The 19,885-nt window shown below is 56.2% G+C and overlaps 1 protein-coding gene across 2 annotated transcripts in view; it reads right to left on the bottom strand.

The window, feature by feature from the left end:
• The window catches only part of MAP2K3 (mitogen-activated protein kinase kinase 3), a 34,314-nt gene extending 14,429 nt beyond the window's left edge, over positions 1 to 19,885 (bottom strand). The window contains exons 1-3 of one of the 2 annotated variants that reach the window (XM_063343348.1): positions 19,796 to 19,885; positions 534 to 566; positions 52 to 121 (exon numbers count right to left, since the gene is read on the bottom strand). In XM_063343348.1, the coding sequence (XP_063199418.1) occupies positions 52 to 121; positions 534 to 566; positions 19,796 to 19,811 (119 nt within the window). In that variant the 5' untranslated portion in view covers positions 19,812 to 19,885. Of the gene's footprint in view, positions 1 to 51; positions 122 to 533; positions 567 to 5,838; positions 6,279 to 19,795 lie in introns of those variants that run through there. The other variant, XM_063343349.1, reaches the window with a different exon arrangement.

Below are 19,885 nucleotides of genomic sequence, written 5' to 3'. Positions count from 1 at the left end.
AATCCAGCTCCGGAGAACCACCGGCTGACTTTAAGCAACAGAGACACTTACGTTGTGTTGGCAACGGGCTGTTTGATGGGGACACATGTTATCCTCAGCTCCCGCTTCTTCTTGCTTTTCACTGAAAGAGAAGATGCACACGTGAGCAACTGGCATTTTTAATTTTCTTCCTCCAACCACCCTCTTGCCTGCAGCCAGCAGGTAGGGGAGACAGGGCCTGGACCCCCTACACTGTGCAGCTACGGCAAGATGACAAGAAGGTCACAGTGCTCATGACCATTTGCCCAAAATTTCAGGCAAAAACCAGAACCACAAGCAGGTCTCTCTGTCCCTGTCAAGCACTTGCCTGCAGAAATACCCAGGGGTGCACTGACAGAGACCATTTTCCAAGTCTTGCAGCCAAGCACCGCCTTGCAGACACCCCAAAAGTGCTCTTTACCCTTCACGGCCATTAATGGTCCTCTCTCTTCGCAGATTTTAATTGCTGATGTTTGGGAGATAGGTTAAAGCTGCAATTTCTGCTGGGCGCTTACCTGGTTTGTGCGGCTCCAAGGATCCTTTGGAATCTGAAAGAGAGAAGAGAGACACCGGCTCAGCCTTCATGCTCCAGATGAGCCAGGTACCATCCCTCATGGTCCCACACACGGCCCAAGGACAGCAATCCCGGCTGTCCTGCAGGCAGACGGAGGCAGAAGGGCTGTGGGAGCCCAGCCTGGCCCGATCCTGGTTTCTCCAGCCACAAGAGGTCCCCATGCCATTAGCCATGCTCCCGAAAATGCTCCCTGTCCAGTTCCTCCTCTCCCCACAGCCCCCTGACCCCCATCCAGGACTGCTTGGGAAGAGCCAGACCCGTTCTGGAGCGTGGATCAGATCCAGCATGGAGGGTGACGGCCACCAGAGCTCAAGCAAAACCAAGGAGTCGCTCCCAGCAGGCGAGGGGACACCCCACACCTGATGAAGGGAAACCAGGGCAAAACCAGACGTGAGCTGATGGTGAACCAGCCACAAACCCAGACCTGCGGAGGCCGAGACCCCCCCCAGACAAGGCACGACCCCATCAGGAGTGACTGGGGAGAGGATGCTCTCTCTTCCTGCTCCTCCACAACTCCAAACAGCACCAAGATAACACAACCCACTGCTGCAGGGGGAAACGGGGTTCGGGCAGCTCCAGGGCGGGCCAAACAGTTGCGGATGAAACTACAGCGACAAGAGATAACAGGCACGGGGGGCCAGCAGGCAGCAATGGGCAGAGAAGACCTGCACGGGGCTAAGAATCAGGTCCCTGCAGGGCCATGGACCCCAGGGTCCTCACCGAAGCCCCAGCCATTCCTCCATCAGCAAACAGCTCACCCACCCACCCCAGCCTGCTGGGAAAACGAACAGCCCCGTGAGGGACTGGGATGGGGGCTGAAGTGCTATAGCTGAGAGCGTCGAAGTCCCGATCCCCCCCAAGAGACAAGGGGGCAGCTGCGCTTGGCAGCTAAAGGCACCTCTGGCTGCACGGACCTGGGAGATGCGTTAAAAAGCACAAACAGCGAGGTGTGCCCCAGGCACAGGGCTGGGAGCGGACGGCTTGGCATGGCCTTGGACAGCCCTTCAAAATAGCTCCTACTTGGCTGGCTCCCGGGAACAGGCGTGTGGACAAAGTCCAGCACTCCGAGGGCTGCCGGGGAAGGGAGCGGAGAGGCGAGGAGCTGGGATTTCAGCAGGAGACGCAGCACTGTATGAGAGCAGATGCAGCAGCAGTGGGACAGAAGGACGGTACATGTCCAGCATGTTCCCAGCACAGACAACCCCCGTCCCCGTCCCTCTTCCCCCACCAGCTCCAGATGCCTCAGCTAAGACAGGTGCCTGAAACCCATTTTTCCAATCCTGTCCTTCCCCAAATGCAAACCTCGGTGAGGCTGCAGGTGAAATCTGGTCTGCAAGATACTGCAAGGTCCCAGCTGCAGGACCAGCATGGGACCAGCAGGGAATCAGCACGGATCAGTCCATATCCGCATCTCATTGCCACCTTTCCTGCATCAGAGCCGGCCCATGAGGTCTGGGACCAGCGCAGTTCCCCTGAGCTACAGGAGCAATGTGAACTTCTAGCTCCATGAAACCAGCCAGGGAGCTGCTCCATCCCAAACCAATCCCGCTTGGCTGGAAACCACCTCTGGAGACCTGCCCACATCACAGCAATCACAGCTTCTAATTTATGAGCCTGCAAAGCTTCCCTTCCCCATCACCCACCCAGCAGGGCTGGAAGGGGGACTATCAATAGCCCAGCACGGCAACTGACGACACTTTGCAAAATACCTGGTTGAGAAACGACGGGAGCAAATGCAAAACGGAGCCAGAGGAAAGATGCTGTCTGCCAGTTCAGAAATGCCTCCCCTTCCCACCCCCAGCCTCTCGCTACTCAGCGTGGGGGGCCGACCACACAACATAAAAACTGGGGTCCCCAGAGTCCTTCTGCACCCAGGGGAGTTGGGAAGCTCACTGTGGACACATGTCCCAGCCCGGGGGATGGATTCAGCTCACTGCCGACTGGGAGCCTTGCACCGAGCGTTTCTCCCCTATGACCGGCCCCAAAACACAGACAGCGGTTTGCACGCAGCCCCCCCAGGCAGTTACCAGCCAGACCTCTACACCAAGCCCTGAAATGCCTCCCATCCCGGCTGGTATTTTGCTTCATCTGTTTGCTCTCCCTCTCCCCAATTGCCATAGCAATCCCGCAGCCGGCACAAAGCGCCTTCTGTGCCGCCGGCTGCCCTGGCAGCGCCGGCTGCAGAGCTGTGACTCACGCAGCAGGAGCAGGGTCCACAGGCTCCCCGAGCCCAGCATCCCGCAGGCTGCGGCATCAGCCCTTCCTTAGCCCTGGCTGCAAGAGCCAGGCCAGAGGGAGCTGGGAGCACCCAGCCCGGGGTCGAGAATCAATGGGGCACATTGTTCGGTGGAGCCCAAGCTCGCAGGCAGGAGGATTTGAAAAGCACGGGTTACGAGGGACAGCGAGGGACAGGGAGATTCCCCATTACAGCCCCCCTGCACCACGCAGGAGGGTCATTTCACATCTCTGGGCATTGATCATCCCCCATGAACTCTGCTATCATGGGGGTCCTGCACATCAGTCCACTTCCCTGTACCCCCAAAGCACTGCCCTTCACTTCCCAGCATCGTACTGCCAGGGCCAGTGACAATCCCCTTCCCACCCTGTCATGCCTCGCCCAAAAAAAAAAACCAAACAAACGCATTTCCTAGCTCCAATCTGAAAAAGCACCGATTAAAACAGAGATATTCTGCCACCACTCCCAGGCTCTGGCTGGGCCACCTACACTGGTGGAAAACCCAGCTCAGTCCATGCCTGCAGGAATAAAATCAGCCGCGATGCTGCCCCGCAGCCGGGGGAGCCGAGGCGGAGACTGGATTCGCTTGTTATGGCTCTCCCAAAATCTGCCACGAGCTTTCCAGCACCCTGCAGGGCCCCAACTCCTGCTTCTGGCTGCAAGCTTCTCCCGCTGCTTGCGGCAGGGCAGAGATTGAGTGGGCAGGCACCGCTTCCCCTCGAGCACAGCCCGGGGAACAAAAAGGCAGGGGGGGATTAAAAAAAAAAAAAAAAAAGAAAAAAAAAGGCAAAAAAGCCTGCTGAGGGCAGGCAGAGCCCTGACACGGGAGGTGGGCGCTCAGCACAGCCTCCCCGCTATTGCACAGCCCAGCAATCACCCCTCCAAGCGCCCGGAGGCTGCCAGGCTGCTGCAAGCCCCTGGGCTGGATGCATCCCCCCCCCCTCCCTGGGAAGGTGACCTGGTTCCTGAGCCTCTGCAGCCCCCCCAGGGAAAGCCCACGCACTGTGAAAGGTGAATGGGGGTGGAAGAAGGACTTGGGGTCAGGGGCAGAGCGGAAAATAAAACGGGAGGAACAAAAAGGCAGTGGGATGGGCACGACAAGACCTTGGAGTTGAAGCCCTTCTGCCCCGAGCACATCGCAGGCAGCATTTGCCTTCAGCCCCCGCCGGCAGCTGCTGTCAGCTCCTTCTCACCAGCGAGGCCTCGGCACCATCTCTCCCACATTCGGGATCCCAGTAGGGTCGGTGCAGGAGGAATTGCTGTAACGTGAAGAACGGTTTATGTCACCCGAAAATGCTGGAAACACACCAGTTCCCCAGGGCACTGGGCGCTTGCAGGAGGGGTAGCCGCAAGCACAGAGCAACGCAGCTCCCCTCTAGAGACCCTCCACGAGGGCAAAAAGGCAGCAGCGGGACAAGGCAATTTGGGGACACGTCCCAGTTACCCCCGCAAGCCCCAGGGCTCTGCTGCCAGCCCCGAGCACGCAGGACGGCCGGGCGATGCCCGTGTGGCACGCTGGGCAGCAGAAGGGGCTACTGGCCATGGGGACACACCACACAGCATCTTGCAGCCGGGCAGGGGAAAATTAGCTGACAGAAGTTCCTGGTGCAGACGAGATTGTAACCCACGTGATGCTGCAGGCACGTAACTGCATCCTTTATGCTAAGAAAGGAACCATTTCCTCCTAAAGAAAAAAAAAAAAAAAGCCTAACCATTTTTTTTTCTCATGCTATAACCTCTACCAGCTAAAAACTGACACAGACATTTCCTGGAACTGCTTAATTCAACATTTGAATCCTTGTCTTCGCCACCACTGACTTCAGTCCTATTAAGATGCACCTCTCCAGGAAGGTTTATCCTTCCCACTCCGCTGGCGTGGGCGGAGAGAACCGAACAGGACAATCTAAAGAACTGTAAATAAAACTATTTGCCTGAGCCGACCTTTGAAATTAAACCTCTCCGCTGCCTCCCCAGGGCTCTGGTTCCAGCCCCAGGTGAAGTCCTGGGGACGGCGGTGGCACGGGAGGCTGCTGCCAGAGCCGCGCCGCTCTGTTAGCGCTGGGGAAAAAAAAAAAGTGTTTCGGATGCATCCCGGTTCTCCTCGATCCGAGGAGGAGAGTCAAATGCCATGGACGGGGCAGAAGGCTGGAGGGTGGATCCCAGCCCTGCTGCAAAGAAAGAGCTGGAACAAAAAAAGCATCAAGGAAAAAATAAAAAGAAAGAAAGAAATTAGAGGCAGGTTGCAAAGCAGAGAGGGGAATTTGGTTGCTTTGGTCATGAGTGCCAGCTCCTCACAGGCACACTTTGTGCTATTTTCCACTGTTGAGAGTGGAAAAAGCTATCTGTGGAAGTGGAAAAAGGGCTCTCAACCTGCCGAAAGCCGTCACTCATCGGCCCGCTGAGGTACCGCTGCGGCGCGGGGCTGCTGCGGGTCATCGCCGCCCCGCGCTCGCCACTTCTGCAAAAAAAAAAAAAAAAAAAAAAAAAAAAAAAAAAAAAAAAAAAGCAAAAAGCAGCAGCCAGGGAGGAGGAGGAAAAAAAGACACTTCAGAAAAAGCCCCTTGCAGCCCCAAAACAACCTGTCAGCCTGCGCTGAATCAGAGCTCCTGACTGCCGGGGCGGCCGCCCGCCTTTCCAACGCAACAGGCTTTTTAGCAGGGGGCGACCACGCAAGAGCCGCTGGAAAAGCCTGCGTCCCGGGAATGCAACCAAAACCGGAGCCAGTAGCTGGCTTTACCCTTGCATATCTTCCTTTAGCCACTCTACTACTTTTTTTTTTTTTTCTTTCTTACAATTAAGATGCCAGTGTTTCAACCCCACGCAAAACATGCAAGTTTTCACCGCTTTAAAAATAGATCCCCAGCTGCAAACACGGAGCCCCCGCCCAAGCAAGGAGAAAGAAGTAAAACCGCGTGGATTGACCCCCCCAAAAAGTTACACTGCCCCTTTTAGCCCCAGAATCAGCCCTTCGCTCTCCCCCACCACGTGTTTTGGAAATTGCAACATCTACCTTGCTTCTTGTCCATGGTTTCCCAGAAATGAAGCAAAGCACCCGCACGCCTGGCCGAAGAGAGGGATGGAGGCGGGCTGGAGGAGGGAGCAGGGGAGGGGGGGAGAAAAAAAAGAAAAAGAAAAAAAAATCCTGCAGGATCCAGCACCCAGCACTCCTTGCAAGCACCAATGATTATTTTCGGTGGGAATGCATGGCACAAAGTGCTCGTCGGCTTCACGCAGGTCTCCTCGCCCGCCGTCCCCGGCTGCCGGGGGTCCGTGAGGCTGGTGAACGGGGGGAGACGGGGAAGGTAGCACCGCGTTCCCTCATCGGCAGCTGCCGAGGTTGGCCGGTCTCGGCTCCGGTTACCCTTGAAAGCTCAACAGTTGTAAAAACTGCAGCAGCGAAATAGCAGGTGACGTCAACAGGAAACTGGGGGGGAGCCAGCTCCAGCTCCGGGAGCCATCGAAGCCCTGGACTGCTACAGCGCATCCCGGTGGGACGCCTTTTCTTCCGACAAATTAAATCATTCAAACCCAGCCTGCGAGCAGAGAGGCAGAGCCTGCTCCTGCCCCCTCCATCCCCATCCCCGGGTGTCCCACCGGAGTCACCCTTGCCCGAGGACAGCCCCGTGGCATCAGCCCGTCACCGGAGCAGAGGGAAGAAGCCCACGCTCTCGCCGGTTCAGGCACCGAGGGGGTGCCGGGAGAGAAAGAGGTCACATTTCTTAGTGCTGCAGGTGACACGCTAATTGCTTTGCCACTAACAACTATTACCACAACAAATAGTAGAAATATTGTTCCATGACAATACCGGCAGCTATTCCAGGGTGACAACCGAGACGGCATCATCTCTGGTGGCAAAATATAAATTGCTGCATGGATTTGGCTGGTAAATAGCAAGGGAGAGAGGCAAAGGCATGGAAAAAAAAAATAAAAATCATTCATTTCTCTGCAAACACGTGCAAGAAGAGCTGTGGCAAAGTATCGCTGCTCTTCCCCTTTCCCTCAAAACCAGGCCGGCAGAAGCCAGCGCTGACATTCCTGATCAAAGCCAGACTTGGTTTTGACGGGCTGCAGTTTTGTTTTCGATTTCCCTGTCAGCCTGGAGGGGAGATACTGTACCAGCTTCTTTACCTTAAACTAATTATAGAAAACAAGCCTCCCGTTCGCTCCTGAGCTATTCCCTAACTTGCAGGCTCTGACGGGCCATACACATTTGCAGGCAGAAAAGTCAGAGGTCAAGGTAAATGCACATACCAACATAATGAGCGACGCTAATTTTAAATAGTGTTTATACAAACCCCAGAAGGACTGCGGAAGATATTTTCTCAGGCGCATTTCCACTCCCAGGGTATAGTTTCAGGCACAGATCATCAGCACATAAAGGATGCTGACGCAGGAGCTGCTATTGCAGATGGCACCCAGAGCCACCGGCACCCGTCCCTGGCAATCCCGGGGAGGACGACGGGATGCTGCATTGTCCTCCCGTCATTAATTCCCTGGCTTGACAGCTAATTCCCTGACCCAGAGAGAAGACGCTCCAAGGATCTTTACGGACACCCACAGAGTCAGTGCTACTTTGGAGCAGAAAGTCCCTAACCCAGCAGGTGGGATGGGAAACGCGGTTTCTTTTGAATTATCCCTGTTGGGTTTCAGTGCCCAAGGAGCAGGGGTGGTGCAAGGCAGAGCCTCCCAACATCTCAAAAGCATCTTAAAAAAAACAAAAAAAAAAAAAGAGAGAGAGAGAAAACAAAACAAAACCAAAAACAAACCTAAGCACTCTTTCAAGTCTCACCATTGGCAGCTCTTTCAAAAGTTTGCTGACACGGTGGGAATTGCCCGGCCTTGAAAGACGCACACACTTGGCATTATTCATCCAGCCCTTCCTATGCCACAGGTAATCCCAAAGGTGAAAAAGGCACCGGGTGTTTCACTGGTGTTAACGAAGCCTCCCCACGTCTCTGGGCTGGGACATCACTCCGTAACTGGTGATGGAAGCCAGGGGTGCAAATCCTGCGACGGGGAGAGGTCGAGGCACTCGCTGCAGGTTCGGGTACGGCAGGGCAGAGCCGGGGACAACGTGGGGGTCCAGTGGGATGGCAGCCACGCTCCCACCGCTCCCAGCAGCCTCCTGCCCGTGGGCCGGCTTGAATAAGTGGAAGAGCACACCCTTAAAAACAGCAATGAGCTCAAGCAGTGCCCTGCCAACGCCGGGGCCCTCTCCCCACCCTTCCCCTGCGGAGAGGCAGCGTCTCCCGAGGCTGGTTTGGTAACGGCCAGGTCACCATCGCAGCCGAGGAACGGGGAAGAGCTGCTGTGCCGCGAGTGGCAAAAGAGCAATGCCACGTGTAGGGTCCAGCTGTCCCAGCGCCACGCTGCCCGATGCCCACTGCCCCTCGCCGTCCGACCGGGAATTGCAGCAGTGTCCCTGGCCAAGGCCGTAACCCAGCCGCTGCCCCAAGCCCGGGATGCACTTGCCTTTCCACGGACGAGGTGCGCATCCCATGGGAAAGCCCGAGCCAAGCACGGGACCCGCAGCCTGGAAACTCTGTGGCAGCTCTATTTTTAAGCGAAGCCTTTGAACCGAATCCAATCGGAAAGGGAACAGGGTCATCGTTATCATCCCCTCGGATGGCGGTTGGGGACAATCAATCACTGATATCACACAGAGCTTGTCTCCTCCAGTGGACCGGGACGTCGTGCCGACGGTGGCACCGGGGCTTGGTGAGACCGATGCAAAGGAGGGTGCAACCTCCTGGTACCCAGCGAGGGATGTGGGGACGGGCACGTTAGCCGAAGCCACCGACAGCCAGAGGCTGACACTGGCGCTGCCACCTCCGGGGCTCGGAGCCACACCCGGCCTCCGTGCACCGGCCAGATAACGCCGCCGCGAGCCGCGCCGGCTCTGCCGGCAGCGCCGGGAGGATGTCACCGCCCAGCTGCATTCCAGCTGTATTTTTAGGTTACCTGCATAACCCCGAGGGCTGGAAAAAACGTTTGATTTTGTGTTTTGTTCCCAGGTGGCAGCTTGCTCTCCTGCAGCCCCGTGATGATGAAGCACACAGGCTCCCGTCCAAGAAACCCACGTGAGTAGAGACCAAACTGCCTTTAGAGGCTCAAAAGCCCCAGCTAGCCGGCATTTGCTCCATGACATCATAGGACACGCTACGTACATGCTAAGAGTCAGGCTGCTTTTCTCCAGAGCTTGTGCAAAACCCCCGCGTGAAGGTGGGTACGGTCACGGTACAGTAACAGGGGCACCTCTTTGGAGCAGGGATCGAGCCGAGATGCGGGTGAAGCATCCTCCACGGGGATGCAGACTGCCTCCTTTGCATCCATCGCTCCGACTGGATTTTGTCCCCCAAAAAAGCAGTGGCAGAGGCCGCACCTCCTCAAAGCTCAGCTGCGGCACAATGCACACGTGGACCCACCGAGGGCAGGCTGGGGAGGGCAGGCTGGGGAAGCGTTTGGGATGGGTAATCAATCCAACCCACAGCACATCAGGAGTCACGGAGCTGGGCGGCTCAGGGGTCTGGCCAGCCCAAAACCCGTGGCCACCAGCCATCTCCTGGGACCATCACGGGCTGCACCGACTCAGCTGCAAACACTGGCAAGCCGTCATGAGACAAAGGTCTGGAAGCAATCCCAGCCCCAACACCTTAATTGCTGGAAGGCAAAGCAAACGGTGCTCAGAGACAAGCAAAGAGCACACCAAAAAAAAAAAAAAAAATGAAAAAGAAAAACAGAGAAAAAGGAAGAGGCATAACCACCGTCACCTGTGTCCATCTCCCTGCCAGTGGGTACCCAGCCCTCCCTTTGACTTCTCAGCCCACAGGCGAAGCCATGAAAAAATAAAACCTGCTTGGAATTGATGCAACCGGCTGGTGACAAATTCCTGATGGGAGAGAAAACTCCAACTGTTTTTGGAATAGATCAGCTTGACAGGAGGCGCATGGTTAGTTAGTTGGAAAGGAAGAGAGTCATTTGACTTTTTAGTTGTCAGCTGTAACTCAACTCCATGTCAATAGACACGTCTTTTTCTATCCAAATTCATACAATTCAAGTACTTCCAGGTGTCCCCAAAACTCTGCTAACTTGGCAAGACAGCAAAGCACTCTCTGTTTCTAATGCAATTCTTTAAAATAAAAAAAATAAATAAATTAGCTTTCTACCATCCTCCCTCCGACTTATTTTGGGCAGGGAGAGAGTGATTTAATCGCTGCAAGCGATGTAAAACAGAGCAGGCACCTGCTCTGAAAATGGAATTTACAGAGAGAAGAAAAAAAAAAAAAAAAACAAACAAGGAAGGCCTCAAAGTTCACAGCTCTGGGAGAGGAGCAGGAACAAGAGACCGACCCAGGTGCTTCCCTGGCCCGAAGACTTCAGGCAGGATTTTCTTGCGACCAGCATCTGCGCTGGAAAACGGGGCAGGCAGCTGCTCCGATGGCTCCCAGTGACGTTACCCCCTGGGACCTGGAGCACTTCCCTGCTCCCGGGATGGACAAAACCTGCACATCTTCCGAGGAAAACCTCCAACAGTGACCCAGCACTGCGTCTCCAGGGTGGAAGAACAGGCAAAACCTTGGATTATTTCTTTTGGAACAGGGTGCTCTGGCCGCTTACAGAAAGCAGCTGGCGAGCGCTGCGGTACACTCCCCTACATCTCCTTCTATCCCACACCAGTTTTTTTTGCTCTTTTTTGGTGCATGTTCAGTGCCATCCCTCTTCCCTGCCTCTCTCACCCTGTCCCATCCCTGCTCCAGGGAACCGAGCAGGAGACACAAAGGGTTCATCAGGCCAGAGAGCTGATGCAAAGCAGACACAGCCAGCTGGAGCCCCCAGTCTCTCCCCTGAGTTTTTCCAAGAGAAAAATCCACCCTGTCACGAGGTGAAGGGGGAGCCAGGAGGCCTCCCCGGGCTCAGATGAGACATAGGAAAACCACAGGCTGAGAGCAGCCAGGGAATACAGAGACTGCCCAGTTCCCCCCAGGCCACCGCTCATCCTTATCTCCATGGAAAGCCCATTACTGCACTCAAACCTCAGCACCCAGCCCTCAGTATTACCAACGTCAGTCTTAACCACTAACAACGCTCCCAAGTCAAGAGAGGCGGCAGGTGACCCATTTGGTCCCCATGACCTGCTTGTGATGGGGCCGGGAGTAAGGGACAACGTAGGGAGGGGAGGGCTGGATCCTGAAACCCCTGGGAGAGCCGGATCTGCAGCCTCTTCTCCTGGCGTTAACCACACCATCCCTCCGACCCGCACCCCATACCTCTTGCTCTCCCGTTGCTGCTTCTCTGCCCCATAAGTCCACGTTCCCAGAACGTATCCCACATCCAGCTGGTCCATGAGATCAGCTCCTGCTGCTCACCGGTTTAGGAAGTTAAAGTAAGATATATCTATATATCCATCTTATAAAGTAAGATATATATGTGGAGAGGGATATAGAGATACAGATCTACATAATGACAAGCACCACATACTTGCTAAACTCCAACTTTTGCAGAAGTCACCTGCAAATGTTTCTCCTTTGTTTCTGAAAAATCGCTGCCGCCAAGCTTAAAAATTCCCCCCCAATTAAAGACTGGACCACCAGCACACCAAAACTGCTGCCAGCCCCACCGCCCAGCATCACCCTCCACTGTCCCCTCCTGCATCCCCCCCACCGGCTCTCATCTGAGGCTGCAACAGCTCTGTGTGGGGAAAACACGTATTTTGCGGTGGATTTGCCCAGTACCCACAGGGCAGCTTTGATTCGTGCCTGGGAACGGCACGCATCCGGCTCACGTCGCGGCTCAAGAGCTCGCAGGCTGTGACTCAGTGCAGTTCAGCCTGCAGCTTCTCGTGGGGCACACCGAGGGCTTCCAAGAACCGTTTCCATTTCAATAAGAAATAACAAATTTTGAAAAATCCCCTTTACCCCCGAAGAGCGAGCCTCGCATCAGCGTTTTGGGGAAAGGAGCGGTGCTGTGCAGGGCAGCGTGCGAAACGGCAAGGAGAGGGGCTGGGAGGAGACATGTGAAACGTCAGACCTGTTCGAGATAAAGGGAAACGCACGCTGGCTCCCTTCCCTGCGATGGTTACGCACGGTTTCCCTCGCTGAGCTGCGACTGTAAAACCCCACGGGGAAATCCACAGTTACCAAACAAGAAATTCTTTGTGTATCCAAAATTAAGGGTAAACTCTTGCAGCAACCTGGAACGTACACAGAAAAGGAAACCACGCGCACGGGGGAGCCGCTGGAGGAAAAGCTGAGTCGTTTTCTAACACCTTTAGCAAAGCACACTCAAGGCGGATAAGAGTTTCAATTAAAATTCACACACAATTTCTGCCTGGTGATTTCTAGAGGCACCTCCTCCAGCCTCTGCTTTGCCTTCGTCAACCAGGTGTCCTTCAACAAACCACGCAGGGGCAGGTGTAATTAATACCTGCAAAAAGCTTCTCTTGGGCAAGAGAGCAGCGTCTGCAGAGCACAAGAGGCAGCCTGGCCACGGCACAGCCCCGCAGGTATCCTGGGCTCCGGGGACACCCCCAGCCCTGCCCGGTGCCACCCGGTGCCCACGGCAAGCAATGCTCACAGCCAAGCGATCGTAGGGATCAACCAAAAACCTGCAGGAAACGGGCTTCTTTCTGCAAAGAGCGAACACAGGGGGCCATAGAAGCAGCAGATCTAAAACACCCACCACCACCTCTGGTTTTTGGCAGCCTTAAGGCAGCGTGTGGTTGCTTCCAGCCTCAAGGAAAACGGGTGACGCCAAAGAGAGAAATCCAGAGAGCAGGACAGAAGCTGGTACAGGTCCGTGGTGGTCCCCTGGAAGCATCGTCACCTGCATCCCACCCCCCCGGCACCCGCATCCTCCTTTCTGCACTGTTAACATCATTTGGGTCCTTTGACCACCGAGCTCTCACTGACGGGGACAGCGGCTGGCAGGGAGCACCGCAGGCAAGCCGGGTGCCGATTTGGCACAGGGTGGATGATCTTAGTTGCGGGGAGACCAGGGAAACCTCGAAAGCCAGCTGAGCTCACGTGCACACACGCACAAAAATGCCTTGCTCCGGCAGGGATTTTCTGGGTGCGAGCACGGGGTTTTACAAACCGGCACGTGGGGCTGTGCCTGCCACCTACCCCCCCCCCAAGCACCTTTTAAAGGTGCTTGGAAGGTGACAAAGAACAGCCAAAGCAACGTATGAGCACAAGATCACTTCATCTTTGGCTGAGGTGCAACTTGGCAGCACGTCAGGAGAGAACCCAAGCTGCCCGCAGCAGCAGGGGATTTTTAACTATGTAGAGCAGCTTTCTTAAAAAGCCTCGATGGTGAGCACATCTGGCTCTCGGAAAAAGAGACACGTCATTTTTAGTGACGAGCTGCAGAGATGTCCTTCAGGACAACAGCCCCCCACACACACCGCGGGGCACACGTTCTGCTGCTCCCTCCTCGCCCTCTCAATCCTCAGCTGTCCCACTCCGACACCAAGTAAACTCCAGCCGACAGCAAAAAACACCTCCACCACGCGGTGTGCTTGCCCTTCACTACCTTTAATAGGAAAGTCTCCCGCAGGGAGCGATGAGTGCGGCAGGAGAGGACATCTGCTCCGGCTGCTTTGAGATGGATGGCAAGTGCCCTCCGGCAAGCCAGGAGGGGTTGCTGCCCTCTCAAAGGGCTGCCATCAACACCAGTAAAGATGGCCAGGGCTGCACGGCACCCGACCCATCATAGCCAACTCCCGCAGCGCAGGCAGGCTGCTTCGTCAGCCGTCCCTGCGAGATTCGGGCTAGGAGGGAATTTATATACCCGCACCACAAGGCAGTATCTAACTGGCCTGCAAGCCCAGACAAGCTGACACTCCCTAGATAACCCCGTCATCCTCCCCTAAACCACCCCCGGCCCGTCCACGTAACCAGCCCTGCGTGTTTATGATCTGTCAGACACATGACTGTCACCTGCCAAGCCCTGCAGACGGGCTTCTTCCCGTCCCGTCCCTCTGCCCTGCACCGTGGGTCACTGCAGCGCCCGTGCCACCTGTCATCAGCAGACGGTAAAGGAGGACGTTGCCCTCGGCACCGCCGAAGAGATGTCGGCAGGACACCATCCCGCCTGCAGGGTTTTACGCATTCCTCACTGGAAATCTCCAAGACCTTTATGGGAACAAAATACAATCATTAAAAGCTGCTTTTAAGATACGACGGGCACCACCAAGGCAGGAGACGAGGCAGCAGGGTGCAAACACCCCGCGACACGGGGCACTCGGGGAGGAGAAGGTCCAGGCACCAACGGGCACGGGGAGCAAGCATCGTCTTCCTCAGAGAGGTTCATCGGATACACGCAGTTAGGCTGATGCCAGTGCCAAACCACAGCTAAGGTTAGCAGCCTCTGATGGGAAATAACTTGTATCGAGCCCTCTGGAGGTTTCTTCCTTTCCAAAACTAGATTTTTTTTTCTCTGGTGGTGGTGTGGGGGGAGGAAGGGTGGATGCTCTACAAACAACTTCTGGTAAGTTTTGTCTCCTCCTCATCCTGCCTCCTCTTCCATTCAAGTTATGTTTTTAACGGAAATTTATCTTTTTTTTTTTTTTTTTTCCCCTTCTTCTTCAAAAAAACCCCAACCATTTCACTTGAAATGATGAAACGAAGGCTTAGAGCACAGGATAGACACAGTTGAGCAGCGACCTCCCAGAGCACAGTGCAGGCAGGAGGACGGAGGCTGCGGCAGCCCGGTGGGTGCCGGACCCTCCCCAGCCCCTGGTGCACCCTGCCGGCTCCCAGAGGAGGAGGTAACAGCCAGGCCACCACAGTCACACGTCCCCTTCCCTGGCTTCCCGGCGAGCAGGGCCATAAAGCCATTGCTCCCAGGGTCAGGAGGGAGCCAGGGACAGGGCAGAGACGTCCCGCTGTACCACACCCCAGCGCACCAAGGTCACAACACTCACATTTCGGAGAAACCGAACTCCAGCACTGGATGTCTTTAAAAACAAGATCGGGTGTCTTTTTACACAATCTGACTTCATTCACCCAAAAGCTGCAGTAATTCCTGGAAGCAACATCCCGACCTCCAGCTGAGCACGATGCTCGCCATCGTCCCTCCTGACCTTAAAGCCCATGATTCAAGCGTTTCCCCCTACATCAGATCCCAGCAGCACACAAGGGTAAAAATCACGCCACACAGAAAATCCCACCAGCCTCCAGGGCTTGAAAGAGACGTGCTCTTCCAAAGCGCTGCCCATCTTCTCTTGCAACAGGTCGATGGAGCAGACAGTGCACAACGCCTGTGGTATTAAGCCCATAGATTAATTAAACCATGTGGACAATGGCACAGGATTACCGGGGGAAAGGATGCTGGAGAGGGTCTGCCTTGCTCCCGCCTCCACACCACCTTCATCCCACTGCAGGTCCAGAACTTCTCCCAGCGTTAGGCAGCGATTCCCTCCCTCCCCTCCCTGCTGGGGCCTCGGGACCCCCAAATCCTGCCCTTCCCCTTAGCCACACTGCAACCTCCTCCATCCCCCATGGGCAGCGACTCTGCTCCAGCCTTTTGCCAGACAGAGAAGCAGCTGCAAGGGAAAGGTGCTCCAGAAAAGGGAGCAGAGACTCGGACCCAGGGCAAACCGAGGCCAGCTGGGCCACGAGACGCTACCGTGATATCCGAGATAGCTGCAGCCAAGCCCAGCGATTATGGTATCCCTTGGAGCAATTACACATTCAGACTCACAATGCTGCCACGGTATCAGTGCAGCATCGTCCCCACGCAGATAAGGGGCTGTGGGAAGATGGGGTGTCTCCCAAGTTGAAAAAAAGAACAGAAACTTCCAGTTTCCACCATAAAAAAGTCCTCTCTGCCCTCTTCCCCACTCAAAATCCCTGGCTAACACTTGACCTGCGCTACAGAGTCTTGTCAGCAAAGGAGGCAGCGGGTAGATCTAACTCCATATGTACCCACAACCAGTCCTGAGTCATGCCAGTAAAACCCCAAACTTTTTGTTGGTAGAGTAAAATTACCCTCCCAGCCAATTCAAGTTCCTCTCCCAACTCCTTCCCCAGCGAACAGCCTGCCCAGGCAGCGCCTTATTAACACCAGTGAAAACCATCTTCCGTCCAAAAACCCACAGAGCCCCCTCCACATCCACAGCCATGGCTTCTCGGGTCACAAAATCACCGGGACCAGAAACCTGCACCCACTCCCAGGCACCCAAAGAGAAGCTCTACAAAGCACACAGGAGTTTCCTCCAGTGACGACCACCTTTGCAAACGACAGGGGCAAAGCAAGCTCCGGCTCAGCCCTGGACTGCAGCCCAGAGCTGGAAAATAAAAGCAACAGCCTTTGGGGAGAAGCATTATCCACTGAAAAAAAGCAGGGGAGCATCCCTCCGGGGAGGGAAACAGGCTGCTGAAGCACAGCTAAATTTTTATCGCGTCCAACGTGATATTTTGCAGGCGCCCACTGTTACGCTAGCAGAAAGCGGCACAAGGAGGAGGGCAGGAGCAAAGCGCTGCGCTCTCTATATGATTGTTGTAATTAATCGTATGCAAGCTCCGTGATGCTTCAACTAGAATTAAAATAAAAACCTGTCTCTGTGGGACGAGAGCTCCCAGCCCTGCCACCCCCCTGCACACCCAGGGGACACCAGGCTGGTGGCTACTCTGCCCGGAGGTGACAGAAGCCCAAAGCCAAAGCCCGGCTTCTGCAGGTCACGGCCCCACATGTATTTTCAGCAGAACTGCCTTTTTTTGGGGTGGTGTCAGGAAAAGTGTGAATGGCACACGAGACAGTACAGGATTCACAGACGACTGAACCGCATAACGGTGGTGTGCTCCCGCGGAGGGCACGGGAGGGACACGTCCCCACTCTTATTTACCTACCTAGAATAGACGTGCCACCAGAACAAGCACCAGTTCATTCCCAGGGTCTGGCATTTCTCACCGCTGACTTTTCCAAGCCTTGGTGTCAAAGGAGAGCTGCTTCCCCAGAAACACCGCCTGGATCCTGCCCCCTCTCCCCGTGAGCACCCATCTTCCCGGAGGAAGATCTCGCCCCTAAAGAGACGAACTCGCTTTTAAACTACTCGGGCCTCGGAGCTGGGTGAGCCCTGGGAAGGCCAAGCAGGTCTTCTCCCTCCAGACCCCATCCATGCATCCTCTCCCTCCCCACAGCTGCAGAGCTGCTTTCTCCAGCAAACTCCCCATTTTTGGGAGACATGTGCCTCCCCACCGGAACGCTCCTGCCTGTCCCTCCAGGCAGGGCTTCCCAGGCATCGGGGACCACCTGAGTCACAGCCTAGTGCCATGGTGATGGACGCACGGGTCTTCACAAACAGGCAGAGAATATGCCTGGAGCCCCAGGGGAAAGGCAGCAGCCTGGATTTGTAGGCACAGACTCTAACACAGACCCTGCACCCTCTGCCACGTTCCTGCACACCCCCAAAGGCTGCAAACTCCCCAAGGCTTCATCCCCTCTCGGATACAACACCCCTCCCTTCAGAGCAGCCATTTCACCGAAAGAAGTACAGAATTTGTTGGAAAAATCACGCCCAGGACCAGCCACATATCGCAATCTGCGGCCAGAGGCTGCGTCCCTTGCAAAGCTCTGCAAGGAGGACGCAGGGGCGGCTCCGGAGCTTCGCAGACAATTCCATCCCCCAGTGCCACCCATTCCACAAAACACAGCTCGAAGGAGCTTTGGTGATCCAAGACAACAGGGAGCTGTTGCATATTTTAGCAAACATCACACTTGACAGTGCAAGATAATATGGAAACCCAGCGACTTTTCCCCACGCACCTGATCCTGCGGGATAATTTGTATCAAGCAGATAGGAGCAATGGGAAGAGGAAGAAAGCCGAAATCCTTCCTAAGCTTCGCATAATCCCCAGAAGGTGTTTATCTCGAGCTATGTTTAGCACAGAGGGAGGCAAAGCTCCCGCCCAGCACCATTCCTATCACTCACGTCACGGCCAGCCACGTGCATCCCCAAAAACTCCCGAGGCAGGAGACAACCCCATGACTAAGCCAAAATGACGGCAGGTAAGTTTTGGTACGTATCCATCATGGAAACAGCCAACCTGAGAGCTTCAATGCAGCAGCCTCCATTTACAACCCTGATCAACTCAAGCCCAGGAAGGGAAAGCAACCAGCAAAAACAAACTCAAGACTGCTCGCTGTATTTCCCCAAGGAAAATTTAGCTTAAATTCAGGCTGTCCAAAAGGAGAGGCAGAAGGAGCTGCCATAAGTGCTGCCAGCAGCCTCCACAGTCCCAGCAGCGGGTGCAGGCACTTGGACCTGCAAGTATCCCTGCGCGGCAGTGGGCAAACCCACTCGGAGGGCTGGCGCTGCCGAGGCAGATGCAAAACTGAGTAGCAGCACAGCAGAGGACTAGCAGGATGAGAGGAGAGGGTTTTGAAGAGCCAGATGCATTACACACGCTCAGGATCGATCCCCATGCTGAACGCTGCCTCGACAGAAGCAAAGGAGCTCGGGTCAGATGGGGACCTGGAGCTGCCAGTGCCAGCAGAAACCAGGCGCACTCAGCACACGTGCGACACCTCCAGCAAAGGATATGAGGAGTAATTGTATGAATGAACCGGTTCGTCACAACCAACAGCCCCGTGCAACCAGAAACCTGCAGACACAGAAGGCTTCCAAAGTTCCTCCGAGGAAAACGCCGCACTCACAGCTGCTCCCGCTGGCATTGCCTTTTGCTGTCAGCCACACTGCTGCCCCCGAAATCCTCCCGGGCCCAGCTCGGGCCTCGTCTCCCGCAGGACACAAGCGTTCCCGGGGCCAGGCTCACCTTTTCCCTCCATCCACACATCCACGCGCCACCCACAGCACCGGCGAGCCGAGCGAGAGGTCTGGGCTTGGGCGTCCCAGCGAGAGCCTTTTTAAGAAGCCCAGTGGATCCCTTCCAGCGCGGGCCGGCGGCGGGAGGCATGTGCTGCTACCTGTGAGTCAGCAGCTCCACTCAGCAGCACCGTAAATCGCTGCTGATTCACACCCTGCTTACACAGCAAACAGGAAACTCAGGTCCACATTCCCTCCGGTTAAGACATGGATCATTTAAAAAAAAAAAAGGGGGGGGGGAAGGCAGAAAAAAAGTCACGCCAAGGTGCGTTCATCGGCTCACATGGTTCCTGACTTCAAGTTTCCAGTGCATCACTCCCGAACAAGGAAAAAAACCCTCAAATTTTATTCCGGTGATAAGAGAGGCAGCAACCGTACCCCGTGTGCTCCCTCCTCCGTCCGGCCTGCGCTCAGGGCGCTGATGCAACCAGCTCCCCGCGGCACCGAGACACAGGCGAAGCCATTTCCCCGTCCTCGACCCCGGCACGCCGGCGGTGTCACCTCAGCCCGACACCTGCCAACCTGCGCTCGCCTTGGGACAAGCCACCGGGCCACCTCAGTCAAGGGCGACGCTCTATAAATAACACGGGTGACACAGGGTCACGTTTGGTGGCCGCGGACAATGGGAATCGCCCCCACGGTGCTCCCGGGCTGGGCGATGGCAGCAGGTGGTGGCTCTGAGGATGGCAGCGGTGGGTGACAGCTCCGACCCAGCCACCCAATGGCACCACCGTGCCGTGAGGAGCAGGATCCTCGCCCCGGACCTCCCGCCTCGCCAGGCCCGGACGAAGGCTCCCCTCATCCTCAGCGCTTCGAGGGGGGGAAAGAGTCTGCCATAAAACTCGCGTATTTCGGTCGAGCGGCCCCGTCCCCCCCACGCACCACACCCGCCCCGGCCTCTGCAGCTCGGGGGGGAGGAAGGCGGGAGCCCGTCCCCGGCCGGCGCTGCCGGGCTGCAGGCGAGGCCCTCGGGGCCCACGCACAGGCAGCCCCGCGGAGCCCACGCCCGGTTGGGCAACAGCCCCGTCCCCGCGGGTTACGCCGGACCCGACGGGGCGGCTCAGCCCGGCCCGCGGCTCCGCTTCACCCCCCGGAACGCCCAGCCCAGAGCCCCCCGGAACACCCCCGGACCCGGTCCTACCTCTTGGCAGGGACATGGCGGCGGCGACGGGCCCCCGGCGCCCGGCGGAGTCCGGCCCAGCGCGGCGGCCGCCGGGGAAGTGCAGCGAGG

This window comes from Chroicocephalus ridibundus, chromosome 8, assembly GCF_963924245.1.
Source record: "Chroicocephalus ridibundus chromosome 8, bChrRid1.1, whole genome shotgun sequence".
Taxonomy (NCBI): domain Eukaryota; kingdom Metazoa; phylum Chordata; class Aves; order Charadriiformes; family Laridae; genus Chroicocephalus; species Chroicocephalus ridibundus.
This window is presented reverse-complemented; position numbering and strand designations above follow the sequence as displayed.